This window comes from Mustela putorius, unplaced genomic scaffold (genome assembly GCF_011764305.1).
Source record: "Mustela putorius furo isolate JIRA1106 unplaced genomic scaffold, ASM1176430v1.1 tig00003927_pilon_pilon_pilon, whole genome shotgun sequence".
NCBI classification, from domain to species: domain Eukaryota; kingdom Metazoa; phylum Chordata; class Mammalia; order Carnivora; family Mustelidae; genus Mustela; species Mustela putorius.
In genome coordinates, this window is record NW_025422072.1 from 6,949,911 (window position 1) to 6,965,278 (window position 15,368).

A 15,368-nucleotide genomic window follows, 5' to 3' on the forward strand; every position below is an offset into this window, starting at 1 on the left:
ATAGTCTCCAACATTCCTAAAAAAAACTTACTATATTCTATGTTTAGCAATTTGCACCGATTCTTTCATTCAAATCTCACCACAAGTTCTATAAACTGTGAAGTATGTTTATTGTTATTTCCACTTTGCAAGGGCTTTGAAAGATCTCAGGACTTGCCTCAGCTTCCACAGCAAGGAGCCAGATTCTGGCACCCGTGAATATATCACCTCCACCAAAAATATAAAAAATAAAAGTTAATTTTGTTCATTATTTATTATGTTATTAGTTTCTACCTCCCTTCATTACCCCCACTTTTTTTCCCCTAATACATATTAAGAAGCTATAAGAGTTTTGAATTCAAAGACTGGCTCCCTAGAAGGAAGTCCAAATCTAATCTAATTATATGTATGTATGTGTGTGTGTTTGTGTGTGTGTGTGTGTATACACACATATATATATAAAATTGCATATATATTATATATGTTAAATATGAATTCATCATATATATAAAATATATATTAAACATATTTTCTAGAAGCGAGGTAAGTGGTTATTAATAGTTTTCTACTGACCTTTAGTAACCCAAAGCACAGAGTTTTGAAATAAAAGACTCAAATTATGATCAATCTTTGTGTTAAAACATTTTTTGTTATGTAAGTTTCAGATATACAGCTTTATATTTCAATATCTATATACTACAAAATGATCACTACCACAAGTCTAGTTACCACCCGTCACCTTGCAGTTGACCCCCTTCACCTACTCTGCCCGCCTCCAACCCCTTTCCCCTCTTTACCAGAAGTCTTTTCTCTATGAGTTTTTGTTTTATTTTCCTTCTTCATTTGTTTTGTGTGTAATTCCACATGAGTGGAAATCATACAGTATTTATCTTTCTCCATTTGACTTATTTTACTTAGCTTAACAGGTCTACTACCAAACCCAAGTTCAGCTACCTGTCCCTTGAAAGGCCATTACTCGAGACAAGTTTTTTATTGGAAAGGAATTGGGGCTCTATTCAGGAGGTTAGCAACCTGGGGAGAAGGCAGACTCTTGTCCAAAAGCCAACTCTGAGGTTTCTGCCTGGCCCAAGGGCTTTTAAAGACGTTTAGGGAAGTTAATCAGCAAAGGGAGTACAGTGGCCTACAACATTTCTTGATTTCATGAGGACTCTCAATGGGGCCAGCTACAAACATTATCTCAGTGCTCCAGAACTGAGTGAGGAGGGTCCAGTTTGTATTTCATGATTTGCAAGAAGACTGTTCATTCTACAAAGGAGGGCAAGTTCTGCAGATACACAAAGGGGTGGGGGTGGGGGAATAAAATCTTCTGGGTTACCTAGAAAATTTGCTCGAAAATAGGCTAATCAGAAAGTTGAGCTGCCTTTGAATAGACCTGCTGGGTTCTGTGGCCTGAGAAGGTTCTGGTCCTTCATTTCTGAAGCCCAGTGGTATGCAAATCTCAAAGAAAATAAATTAGTTCCACTACAGATCCAGGGATTTAGGTCAGCAAGAAAGGTGTGTTAACTTGGATTAAGTTAACTCTTCAGACTGGTTGGAGTGCTGTTACAGGTTCATCCTTGTTACCAATGGCAAGATTTCATTCTTCTTTATGGCTGAGTTGTATCCCCTTGTATAAATATACCTCATATTCTTTAACCATTCATCCTTCTAGTTTAATGGCTGGTTGGCACCCAGCATCCACTCCTGTCTGCTATGGTTTCTGTATTACAAAGACAAGAAAACAACAATATCTAGATGTCCCTTGAAGCTGATGTTGTGCATATACATTGAGTTCCAACTATAATAAACATACCTGAAATTTCGAGGATGTAGTGGAAGTCATTTCTAGGTATCTTAGCAATTTCAGCTGGTAGGTAAGTTTATGGACACGTGAGATTTTCTGAGTCTCTGACTTTATGTGTATTAAAATGCAGAGCCGTCAGAAATGGCACTGAGACTCTGTAATCCAATGTCAAATCACTAGCTTCAGATTAGGAAGAGACAGCAAGAGAGACTGTGCCAGCAGATTCCTGGTAATCCAGCTTCCCTCTATTAGTGTAGAGAGTTCTTTAAATTGAATAATTCTAATGGTGGCTTTTATATTTCTCAATTTCCTCATTATGGGGGAAGTGGCATATCCCAGAGAGTCCTGTGTGTGGTTTTTGGAGTTACTCCTACAGTCCTTCCTTCTAATAATTTTGTAAATGTTTTGTTCTGTTTTTAAGACTCCTTCCTTAAATACCTAGAGTGGTTCCTGTTTCCTGTTCTAAATCTTAACTAACTTATTTTCTATCCCAGTTTATTGTTTTTGACCAAGATATTTTTATTGTTCCCCTCAGCTTAACTATACTGCAGACAGGCTTCATGACTTCAAGTCCCTGACTTCCATTTCTTTAGAGCATCTACTTTAGAAAACTTGTAACTTTTTTCTATGCCTCTCTGAGATGTGAACATTCTTTCAGCCTTTTGTCAATTTTACAACCCGGAAATGTTTTTCTAGAGCACCTGGGAGTCATCCCTCTGAAATGTAATTACAGAAGGAGATAGGGTTCCCCTCTGACTCCCCACAAGGCTCTGTGAGAAGCTAGGAGCCTACTGCCCATAGATGAGAGAGTTACCAAGCAAAAGATGTCCTCAGCACATTGACCAACTTCCCCCCACCCCAATATCTTCCAGTATTTTCACATTAGCTCACTCCAGCTTTTGAAAATTCTCCCACCTGTCTTTGTTTCCGTGCAGTTAAATGCCGTCTCTTTCTCCTGTTTCAATAATATCTCTCCTTTTTACTGGAATACTCTTGAATAAAGTCTTCCATGTCTTTTTAACTAAAAATAATGATTTTTTTTTTCTTTCACAGTTCCCATCTTTCCGCTTAAAGTTTTACAATGCCCTTCATAGTATTAGTAGCAAGAAGAAAATTACATCATCAATTTTAATTGTTTAGGCTATATTGTGAATTGTTTTATTCACTCAAAAGAATATACAATGAAGGAATATTTGTTTTATAAAATAATATAGTAAATAATATAGTAAACATTTGTGTACCTCCCATTTGCTTTAAGGAACAAAATATTAGCAATAATTCCAACCTCTTTTATAGTCCTCACTGAACACATCAATATTATCCTACCATATTCTGAATTTTATATTCAACATTCTCTTAGTGTTCCTTAGAACTTTATTTTATATATGTGTGTGTGTGTGTGTGTGTGTCTAAGCAATGTTACTCAGCTTGCATGTATTTGATTTTTATAATAGTTATCAGAATGTAAGTATTTTTATAGAATATGCTTTTATGCTTCACAATATGTTGTGAGATTCAACCATGGGAGTGACTGGTCATGGCGGCTTTTTATAAGCTCTGCAAAAATGTTTTTTTCTGTGTCACCTTTTATAGCCTCTGTAGTAGAGATGCCTACAGAATCAACCTAGCATATGAAAGCATTACAAAGTGAAAAGGGTCTTGGATGTGATTTTGGTAAAATTAGTCTTTTGGCAGCTCCTTCTAAGTTTGATCTGGACTTTGCCAAATCTTTTAAACTTGTGCTGTGTTTTTCTTCTTACAATGTTAGATTGCCCTAAATCATTTCTAAGCACCCCAGAATACTTATGTAATTTTTCTCTTACAATTTATCGGGGAAGAACAGAAAGAATAGGTTGCTAAGTAGGAACAAGAAAAAAACTCTTTTCCAATAGCCAAAGTTAAGATAAAGTCCTGTTGGATAATACATAGAAAAATAAAGTTTATTTTAAGATTTTATCATCGTACTAGAGGTCCTAGCCTCAGCAATCAGACAACAAAAAGAAATTAAAGGCATCCAAATCGGCAAAGAAGAAGTCAAATTATCACTCTTCGCAGATGATATGATACTATATGTGGAAAACCCAAAACACTCCACTCCAAAACTGCTAGAACTTATACAGGAATTCAGTAAAGTGTCAGGATATAAAATCAATGCACAGAAATCAGTTGCATTTCTCTACACCAACAGCAAGACAGAAGAAAGAGATATTAAGGAGTCAATCCCATTTACAATTGCATCCAAAACCATAAGATACCTAGGAATAAACCTAACCAAAGAGACACAGAATCTATACTCAGAAAACTATAAAGTACTCATGAAAGAAATTGAGGAAGACACAAAGAAATGGAAAAATGGTCCATGCTCCTGGATTGGAAGAATAAATATTGTGAAAATGTCTATGCTACCTAAAGCAATCTACACATTTAATGCAATTCCTATCAAAGTACCATCCATCTTTTTCAAAGAAATGGAACAAATAATGCTAAAATTTATATGGAACCAGAAAAGACCTCGAATAGCCAAAGGGATATTGAAAAAGAAAGCCAACATTGGTGGCATCACAATTCCGGACTTCAGGCTCTATTACAAAGCTGTCATCATCAAGACAGCATGGTACTGGCACAAAAACAGACACATAGATCAATGGAACAGAATAGAGAGCCCAGAAATAGACCCTCAAATCTATGGTCAACTAATCTTCGACAAAGCAGGAAAGAATGTCCAATGGAAAAAAGACAGCCTTTTCAATAAATGGTGCTGGGAAAATTGGACAGCCACATGCAGAAAAATGAAATTGGACCATTCCCTTACACCACACACAAAAATAGACTCAAAATGGATGAAGGACCTCAATGTACGAAAGGAATCCATCAAAATCCTTGAGGAGAACACGGGCAGCAACCTCTTCGACCTCTGCCGCAGCAACATCTTCCTAGGAACAACGCAAAAGGCAAGGGAAGCAAGGGAGAAAATGAACTACTGGGATTTCATCAAGATCAAAAGCTTTTGCACAGCAAAGGAAACAGTTAACAAAATCAAAAGACAACTGACAGAATGGGAGAAGATATTTGCAAACGACATATCAGATAAAGGACTAGTGTCCAGAATCTATAAAGAACTTAGCAAACTCAACACCCAAAGAATAAATAATCCAATCAAGAAATGGGCAGAGGACATGAACAGACATTTCTGCAAAGAAGACATCCAGATGGCGAACAGACACATGAAAAAGTGCTCCATATCACTCGGCATCAGGGAAATACAAATCAAAACCACAATGAGATATCACCTCACACCAGTCAGAATGGCTAAAATCAACAAGTCAGGAAATGACAGATGCTGGCGAGGATGCGGAGAAAGGGGAACCCTCCTACACTGTTGGTGGGAATGCAAGCTGGTGCAGCCACTCTGGAAAACAGCATGGAGGTTCCTCAAAATGTTGAAAATAGAACTGCCCTATGACCCAGCAATTGCACTATTGGGTATTTACCCTAAAGATACAAATGTAGTGACCCAAAGGGGCACATGCACCCGAATGTTTATAGCAGCAATGTCCACAATAGCCAAACTATGGAAAGAACCTAGATGTCCATCAACAGATGAATGGATCAAGAAGATGTGGTATATATACACAATGGAATACTATGCAGCCATCAAAAGAAATGAAATCTTGCCATTTGCAACAACGTGGATGGAACTAGAGCGTATCATGCTTAGCGAAATAAGTCAAGCAGAGAAAGACAACTATCATATGATCTCCCTGATATGAGGAAGTGGTGATACAACATGGAGGCTTAAGTGGGTAGAAGAAGAATAAATGAAACAAGATGGGATTGGGAGGGAGACAAACCATAAGTGACTCTTAATCTCACAAAACAAACTGAGGGTTGCCGGGGGCAGGGGGTTTGGGAGAAGGGGGTGGGATTATGGACATTGGGGAGGGTATGTGATTTGGTGAGTGCTGTGAAGTGTGTAAACCTGGTGATTCACAGACCTGTACCCCTGGGGATAAAAATATATGTTTATCAAAAATAAAAAATTAAAAAAAAAAAAAAGATTTTATCATTGAGAGAGAGAGAGACAGAGACAGAGATTGCATGAGTGGAACTGGGTGGTCGGTGCAGAAGGAGAGGGAGAAGCAGACTGACATGACCAAAGACTCATCCCAGAACCCTGGGATCATGACTCTGAGCCAAAGGCAGACACTTAACCCACATTAACCAACTGAGTCACCCAGACACCCCAGAAAAATAAAGTTTTAAAAGCTAGTAACAGCTGCCTCTAAAAACATTTGTCCCTATGTAAAATTGTGTATTTAAGTTAACATATTCTTAAACATAATAAGAATCATTATAAATAGATCCTTCATAGAAAAGAATCAATGATTTCTAAAAAGTGTTCTTAATGGGTACCTGGTAAACCATAGTTTGGATATTATCTTTGGATAGTTTAGCAAAGTTGGTTGCTAGGTTGGTGATAAAATAATGGCAAAAAAAAAAAAAAAAAAAAAAAAAAAAAAAAAAAAAAAAAAGACAAACACACAGTGTGTTAGTATAGAAAACTAGATCATTATGTTTAAAGAGAATTCTTATAGCTTATAGTCAGCTGAACACAGACATATTATTTATATTCTGTGGAATCACAGATTAAGAAATACTAACTATAAAATGTTACAAAAATTATAAGAAAGCATTTTATATCTGGAAAAGTAGAGCAGTTGCTTTCCTCTAGATTTAAGATTCATACTAAATGGAAGTAAGCGGGCGCCTGGGTGACTCAGTCCACTAAGCTTCTGCCTATGGTTCAGGTCATGCTCCCAGGGTCCTGGGATCGGGTCCCACATCAGGCTCCCTGCTCAGCAGAGAGCCTACTTCTCCCTCTCCCTCTGCTGCTCCTTTGTTTGTGCTTGTGCTCTCTCTCTCTCTCTGTCAAATATACAGTCTTTAAAAATTAATAAATTAATGGAAGTATAGAGTATGCTTATACCATTGCCTTCTATATATTTATTCCATGGTAAAATAAATAAAGATACTTGGATATGTAATGTAAAATAGCTCAATAGATACAAGCCAAAACTTTATTTTATAGACACTTGCTTTCATTTTTACATAACTATGTAATTTTAGGGGAAGTTATTTATCTTCTCTAAGTTTAATTTTCTCATCTACTGAATAGAGATTATAATAATAGTTACCTGATAGAATGATTATGAAGATAAACTGTGATAATTTATATAGAATACCAAGTCCAATTATAATGAATAGGAAGAGTATATATATATATATATGCTATTATTATTATTATTATTAAAAATTGAATATATGCTTTGTAATTGTGTTACAGGACAGTCAGGACATCACTATGAGGATGGACTTGAAGAGTGCATTTCCAAATTATGTGTTCATGGAATATGCACAGAAAATGAACCTGGCCGTGGCTCAACATGTTTATGCATATCTGGATCTGTGGTAAAGATTATTGATGGTTTTGTTGTGATACTTTTTTCCTTGTCTTTAAAATTCAGTAAGTAATAGAAAATTATCTGGTGGAAATTAGGTTGGAGAAGTCAGTATTAGCGTTTTTCTCTTTCTCTGACTGTGCATACTCCTCAGCATTCCCCTTTCCCTTCTTGTCCATTTATCACATGTACCCTCAGCCTTTCCTTTCAGGAGAAAAGCATTCTGACAAATTGATTCTCACTAAGGTGCAAGTCACTTAATGTATTGTCCTTTAATGTTTTAATGCATTTGGAAGGAGGATGCCAGTAGAGGAATTACTTAATATTGTCAGAGTCTTGGCAGAACTTCTGTTTTGCCCAAGGACATAGCACTGCTTCCAGAGTAGGGCTCAGAGTATTGTATGTCCAAGGAGGATGAATCTGCTTTCTTTGCAAGTCTGGACTGATCTGAACTCCATTAACACTAGAATGGACTTACCTTAGTAGAAGTGTCTCTATTAAAAGATAGCTTCTGACCACAATCTTTATTAAAACTGACCACAGTACATGAATATAGTAAGGGAACAGCAAGTAGTTGGCAAGACTGTGATGTCACAAATTTTAAATGTATATTTATACATTCATTAAAAGACAGACCAGTCTAAAATGATATAAAGGCTAAGTAGTTAGAGAGGACAGTCAGGTGACCCAGTGCAAGATTAAGGAATCAGACTTAAAGGGAAGGTGAGACCTGCCTATTGGCTAAAATAATGCATAAGTATGAATAGAATCAGATGCTCAGAGCGGGAAGATGAGAAAGGAATGGTCAGAAGCAGGAGTCTCCATAAGTAGTTAAGGAATTATATAGAAAAATGGTCAATAACTGTCATTGGAACAAAATAATATGAGAAAATCTGGGCTTACGTCAGATACTTTTCCCTTTCAAAGGGTATTCCCAAGGTGCATTTGTCTAAGAGAGCTTATCTGAGAAATAAACTAAAGAGAACTGTCACCTTCCTTTTTCTTCCAGTCCTCCCCTCCTGGCTTTGCCCTGGGAAAGGTTTTTTCCCAGTGATCACAGAAAGATAATCTTTGAGGAAGAATTTGAACACCCTGACACCTGGATATGGGAGGGACTTGGGTACAAGAAACTGATTTTATGATGCCTCAGATTATACCAATAATGGCTTCCTTAAAGAATCAGTAGAAAGGAAAAGATTGAAATAAATCCTTTATTTGAATTCTCCTGCCAGTACAGACTGATATATGGAAATCTAAATAATTAAAAAATTCAATGCTCATTTTATAATTTTTTTTAATTGCACACAAAGAATTTATTGCCAAGTATCCTTAAAATTCCTTTCAGGGACACCTGGGTGGCTCAGTCAGTTAAGTATCTGCCTTTGGCACAGGTCATGATCCCAGGGTTCTGGAATCAAGTCCCTCAGCGGGCTCCCTGCCCAGCTGGGAGCCTGCTTCTCCCTCTGCCTCCTGCTCCTCCTGCTTGTACACACTCTCTCTGGCAAATAAATAAGTAAAATCTTAAAAAGAAATTCCTTTCAGTAGTTAATCCCCAGGATATATGCTTTCAGACTGGAATAAACTAAAACGTATGCTATCTCGGGGCACCTGGTTGGTTCAGTCAGTTAAGCATCCAACTCTTGACTTCCGCTCAGGTCATGATCTCAGGGTCCTGGAACTGAGACCCACATTAGGCTTTGCTCTCCATGAGGAGTCTGCCTGAGATTCTCTCTCTTCCTCTGCCTCTACCCCTCACCCCACTTGTACTCTCTCTCTCAAAATAAATAAATACAATCTTTAAAAAAAACTTGTCCTATCTCTTTTAATAAAAAACTTCAACTCTGAAGGATAAATACATTAGCATATATTGAAAATACAAAAATCTTAAAAAATATGTAGTTTTATAAAACCCCAAGTCTACTAAATGGAAGGAAGTATTATAGATACAATAATCTATATTTTAGTAAGGCACTTAGTAAATTAATTTGAAATTGATATTTTTAGTTACTCTCTCAAATATCTGCAAGGTAAAAAACTTACAATCATAAGAGATACTGTCTGTATAAAAAGCTATAAAGAGATAAGGGAGATTCTACTTAGTGTATTAGTTATGTTCTAAAATGCTTAGAAAAGATAGAAAAAATTTGATTTATTGAAAAAGAATTTAACATTTAAATGTTATGCATATCACAGATATTTAAAATTAGATATACTTAAAGATATACCCTTGTAAATAGTACATAAAATATTAATTGGAACAAAGATCAAAATATTTTGAAGAACTACAGGAGAATCAAAGAAAATCTTTAGAGTCTTTGTTGGAATGAGAGAAATATTAGTAGCAAGTTAGAATCATAAATATTGAAATAAAAGAATAGGATGAAAAAATTATTCTGAAAACAGGTACGGCAATTGCATAAGATTACTGGAAAAATCACCTTTCAGATTTCCTTTCTCCCTTTTCCAACTAATCCTGAGAGTAAATGGAATTAAAAAAATAAAATCATAATCATGGTAAAATGTTAAACTTCGTGGTTTCTTATATTTTTAAAAAAAGGAATGTCATTCACAGAAAGATATAATATTTGAGAGACCCTCAAGAAACAAAGCAGTTAGATGGATTAAAAGACAAGTAAATTGCTTTGTTTTAGGATTAAGTATTATGTGTGCACGTTTAGTGAACATGAGAACAGTGATCCTAGGGAATATGGACAATTCACAGGATGTAGGTCATGGCATTCTACCAGCAGAATAGATGGAACGAAACTAAATAAAATATTTAGAATAAATATTTAGAATAAAATGCCCACTCTGATAGGCAGTGAGCTCAAGTAGGTATAATTTTAGTATCCTTAAGAGCATAGAATATAATGTTTTTATTTTTGTCATCATTGCTGGGGTTGTTTTATCAGTATCTTAACATATTAATATAGTTGTTTTAAATTTCTAGTCTGATAATTGCAAAATCTCTTGCATATCTGAGTCTGGTTTTGGTACTTTCTCTTCAAATTGTACTTTTCATCTTGTGGTATGCCTTTTAATTTTATAGTTATAGGCAGACACGATGTGCGGGATATAAGTAACTAATGTAAGTAGATCTTTGGTATAAGACTGTTTTTATCTGGCTAGGAGTCAAGCCATGTTTACTATTTGCTGTTGCTACAGATATCAGAGGCTATATTTTCTCTTGATATCCTCGTTTTGGTCTCCCTTGTAACCATTGAGTTTTCTTAGGACTTTCTCGGTAGACATGAGATGTCCATCTCTTTCAGTTATAACCCTTTGTTATTATAAAGGCATCCTATTGATGCTGTTAAGGTGTGGAGGGAGGGGAAGCTTTCAACAGTTCCATGACTAGGTCTCAGTCTTTCAGTGACTGTGCCTTACCTCTGGGCTGTGACCTTCACATGTTCTGCTCAGTCGGCCTTGCCCTTAGATGTGACAAGAAAGCTGCATGGAGCTAGAATGGAGTATTTCCTTTCTCCCAGATTGATTAGGCTCTGGTAAGATCATTCTTCGCCAGGTCAGGACTTGTTTTGGGAGTACTTCAAAGCAGCTCTTCTCTCCCTTTACTGGAAGTATAGAGGGACTTTTCTCCCATCTTTATTGGGAGAACCTAGCAGAATTCCTGGAGGTAAAACTAATGAAAGTATGGAGGATCCCCTATGACTGGACACCTCTGGAGTTCTTAGCTCTCAAGAATGTCCACACTGGACTCCCAGCATTCTGACAATTACATACTGGTACCGGCTCCAGCTGTGGTTTCTGCTCCTGAGTTTCTGCTCTGCTGAGCTGTGATTCTCTGTATCTGCCCCACTGTCCCACCCATCTGGCAGAGAGAAGTTTGCTCTGTGACCTCATTTCTCTGACAGATCTAAGAGGAGTTCTTGATTGTTACTTTATACAACTTTTTGTGTTTCTGAAGAAGGGAGGCATGATTTACAAGCTTCTCACAAGCTGGACCAAAACTCAAATATCTTATGATTGTTTTTAAGAATGAAAGGACTTATTAATATATTTAATAAGGAAAATAGATGAATTTTCCTTCATTCATGAAATTCAATGTGTCTTTTAAGAAAACTGATTTCCTTATTCTAATTACATTTCCCAGGTAACAATCAAATGATTGTTCTATTTTCCAGAGTTGCTAGAGATTTTCATGGAATGCTTAAAAGATGTCAATTTAGCTGGCAATCAGATTCGCTACTAGCATAGAGAAAATAAATTATCTTGCACAAATATGTATTCCACTTGATTCAGTATCACATGCGATCTCTGTTAAAATGCATTACAATATATCAAATTACTGGGAATATCTGAGCATTGTATTTCTGATGATAATGATACAGCAAAACTTATAAGCCTTTTATTGAAATAACTTGTAGGAATTCTCTTTACATTAAGTCTGTTTATTTTAACCTAAACTTCTCTCTGATGTTCTTCTTCAAATAGATCTTCAGAAAGATGCCACATTCTATGTTCCTTCTATTTAAGCTATTTTGAAAACCCTCACTAATTACATAGTCATTAAAAATGTTAACTCAGTTGTATGTCTGTGAGATTAGAGAAAATTATATTACTACAATTATTATTTGTTTGATAATGAAGAATAATGTGTGAAGTGAATAGCCACTACTTGACAGGGGGATGGTAATCTATTTTTTTTCTTTATTTCAGAGAATTAATTTTTGGTAGATAACATTAAAGACTTGAACTCTCAGGTTTTTATAATGTTTAGAGCTGTGATAATCTCCGACAAACTGATCATTGGTGTAGATTGTTCTTTTTCGCAGATCCAATTGTAAAAATGAATCGAAACATTAAAGTACTTACATTATTCTAAAATTTAACTGCTCTGTAAAAGAATTTAAGTGACAGAGCATAATTTATTGGATGTCCTAGATTTGTTAAGAAAATTCAAGACAAATGATCTTCCTCACTTTTTAGTTTAATCAGCTTTGTTCATTTCTTCCTCAGTAAATGAATTTCTACCAAACAATATTGATCCATACATTAACTGATGACTGTCAATGGGTCATACTATTGCATTTTGCAAATGATAGTCAATAAGTGTTAATAGCATTCTTTAAATTAAAATGGATTTTTATGTTGTCTAGAAACTATTTGTATGCATCAAAAATTGGGGGGAGGAAAAATCTATTTTCTGAATGAGAAAAAAATGCTCGAGCTCTACAGCAGTACAGTCTATTTGCAATATCTGATTTTTAAATGTCATCTTCAAAACAGACCTAAAAAACAAAACACAGTATAGCAAGACATATTGTTTGATTTGATGTTTATCCCTGGTTCTGGTGTTTATTTTTAATGATATAAAGTCACTGATACTGTTAATGAATATTTAAAAGTATTTACTGTGTTCAAGATCCCAAGATTCATCCTATTAAATAATTAAAATGTATGTTTCCATATAGGAAGTAAGCAAATTGCAGTGCTTAAATTCATAATTCCTTTTTTTAAAAGAGGTGTTTTATTGCTTTGACATTTATTCATATTTGAGCTCAAGTTATTGATATATTTGATTAGTCAAAACACATCTGAAAAAATAAAAGCCCAACACATCCTTTGGACACTCACCATAGCAAAATACTTGAAAGGTATATATACACAAACCACACTATTCTTACATTCTAATTATGGAAAAGAGGACAGGTCCATTTGTAGACACTTGAATGGACAAACAAACAAAAACAATGCTCCTTTAAAGGAAATTTGATGCTTTGCCTTAACATATTATGAGCATATATTGTGTGCAGAGCACTATACGAGATCCTCAAATAAAAATTCATTAGTTTGAATTTCTTACCAAAAGAAAGTTTTTATCTGAGTGGAGACAGATGTGTAAGGGATAACACAGCAGTCATCAGTTGGTTCAAAATGCAGGAAACTGTATGCTGAAAGAAATGAGGACATTAACTAAGTTACAGTTTATATAGTACTAAGGTTAAAAATAAGACAACTGACAAACCCTGAGTAAAGGAGTCATTAGAAGAGCCTTCTTAAGGACAAAGATTATGACCCTCTGAAGATTAGAAAGGTTAAGTCTTAACCAAAAATGTTAAGTCTTCATCTGTACCTCATATTGGAAGCCTACACTGAGGGATTGCTCAGTATTGCTAATGAGAATGCTAAACATATAATAACCAGTTTTTAAAATCTGCTTATCGGGACTAGTTTCACTGTAAACTGAGATGTGTGCCCTAAGCATTCTAAGCAATACAGTAACTTAGTATTTTATAACCCAAGGTGTATAATGGTTTTGGAGGAGGGAAGGTGCAAATCTGAGTAAAAACATGTATTTTAACAATGCAAAGGGGCACCTGGGTGGCTCAGTGGGTTAAAGCCTCTGCCTTCAGCTCAGATCATGATCTCAGGGTCCTGGGATCGAGCCCCACATCAGGCTCTCTGCTCAGCATGGAGCCTGCTTCCCTTCTTCTCTCTCTGCCTGCCTCTCTGTCTACTTGTGATCTCTGTCTGTCAAATAAATAAATAAAATATTTTTTAAAAATGCAAAGAGGATACCCTCTGTATTAAATAAATATAGTTTGTTATGAGAAATGCAGTTTAAATATTTTCAGAAATATAATATTGAAAATAGCAACTTGGCCTACAATTTATGTAATAGACATGTAGCACCACTATTATGCACAATCTAAATCTCTCAGAATAGCCATTAATATTGATAAATGAAATACAGTAGAATTATGATTATCCTCTTGAGCTATTTAGAAAATATGGGTAATGGTTGTCCACCCCTTATCTTTATGTGTCTGTGTCTTATTTAAACATGGCTAGCAGAGTAATGTTTATATTTTCATAGAAACAGAATATATTTCTGCTACAGAAGAGAATAGGCTTGATATTTTAGACCCCAGTTCGATGGAAATTTCTTTGAGCCTCAGTTTCCAAATCTATAGCATGAGGCTGCAAAATCACCAAAGATAACATTGTTAGTCCATTGGAGAGTTGGCAACAGAATTTTATTTTTTTTTAGATGTATTTATTTATTTTAGAGAAGGAGAGGTTGAGAGAGCATAAAAGTGGGAGGAGCAGAGGGAGAAGGAGAGAGAATCTCAAGCTGACTTTGTGCTGAGTGTGGAGTCTGAGGTGGAGCTCAGTCACACTACCCTGCAATCACAACCTGAGCCAAAACCAAGAGTCAGATACTGTGCCATCCAGGTGCCCTGGGAACAGATTTTTTAATGCCCACACTTACAGACTGGTATTCTTTGCTCTACACCATACCTTTTATTTGCTTATTATTGAGATAAATACGTCCATGTTATATGGGGGTGTGGGTAGAAGATATTATTGAACTACTTTTCAAAATAAAAGTGTTGGCTGAATCCATTCCATAGCTTCCCCACTACCAACATCCCCCCACCAGAACTGTTATAATTGAAGAACAACATTATTATCCAAAGTCTGTAGTTCACATTAGGGTTAATTCTTGGTGTTGTACATTCTGTGGGTTTTGATAAATGAATAATGATATGTATCCACCATTATAGTACCATACGAAGTGTTTTCACTGCCCCCCAAATCCTGCGATTTACTTATTCATCCCTCTCACCCCTCTAATTCTCAGTGATCACTGATCTTTTTTATTGTCTCCTTGGCTTCTCTTTTTCCAGGATGTCATATAGTTAGAATTAGAATAATAAAATAGCCATTTTAGATTAGTTTTTTTCATTTCATAATATGCATTTACATTTTCTTCCATGCCTTTTAATACCTTAATAGCTCATTTCTTTTTAATTCTGAATAATATTCCATTAACTGGATGTACCATAATTTGTCTATTCTCCTGCAAAAGGACATCTTGGTTGCTTCCATGTTTTGGCAATTATAAATAAAGCTGACATATGCATCTGTGCGCAGGTTTTAGTGCATTCATAAGTTTTTTTATTCATTTTAGTAAACACTGGGGAATGGGCAATTGCTGAGTTGTATGAAAAAGTGTGGCTACTTATGTCAGAAACTGCCACTGTCTTCTAAAATGCTGTACCATTTCCAATTTTCATAAGCAACTAGGTAGCATTTTATAATTTGTTTTCATAGCGATTGCCAAAACTGTAATTCATCAACTGTTTGGTGTCTCTATATTT

The 15,368-nt window shown here is 35.6% G+C and overlaps 1 protein-coding gene across 1 annotated transcript in view; it reads left to right on the top strand.

The window, feature by feature from the left end:
• LOC101670523 (eyes shut homolog) overlaps positions 1–15,368 on the top strand; it is an 858,786-nt gene that overhangs the window by 820,968 nt on the left and 22,450 nt on the right. The window contains 1 exon segment of the mRNA XM_045069380.1: positions 7,128–7,252. Within this exon segment, the coding sequence (XP_044925315.1) occupies positions 7,128–7,252 (125 nt within the window).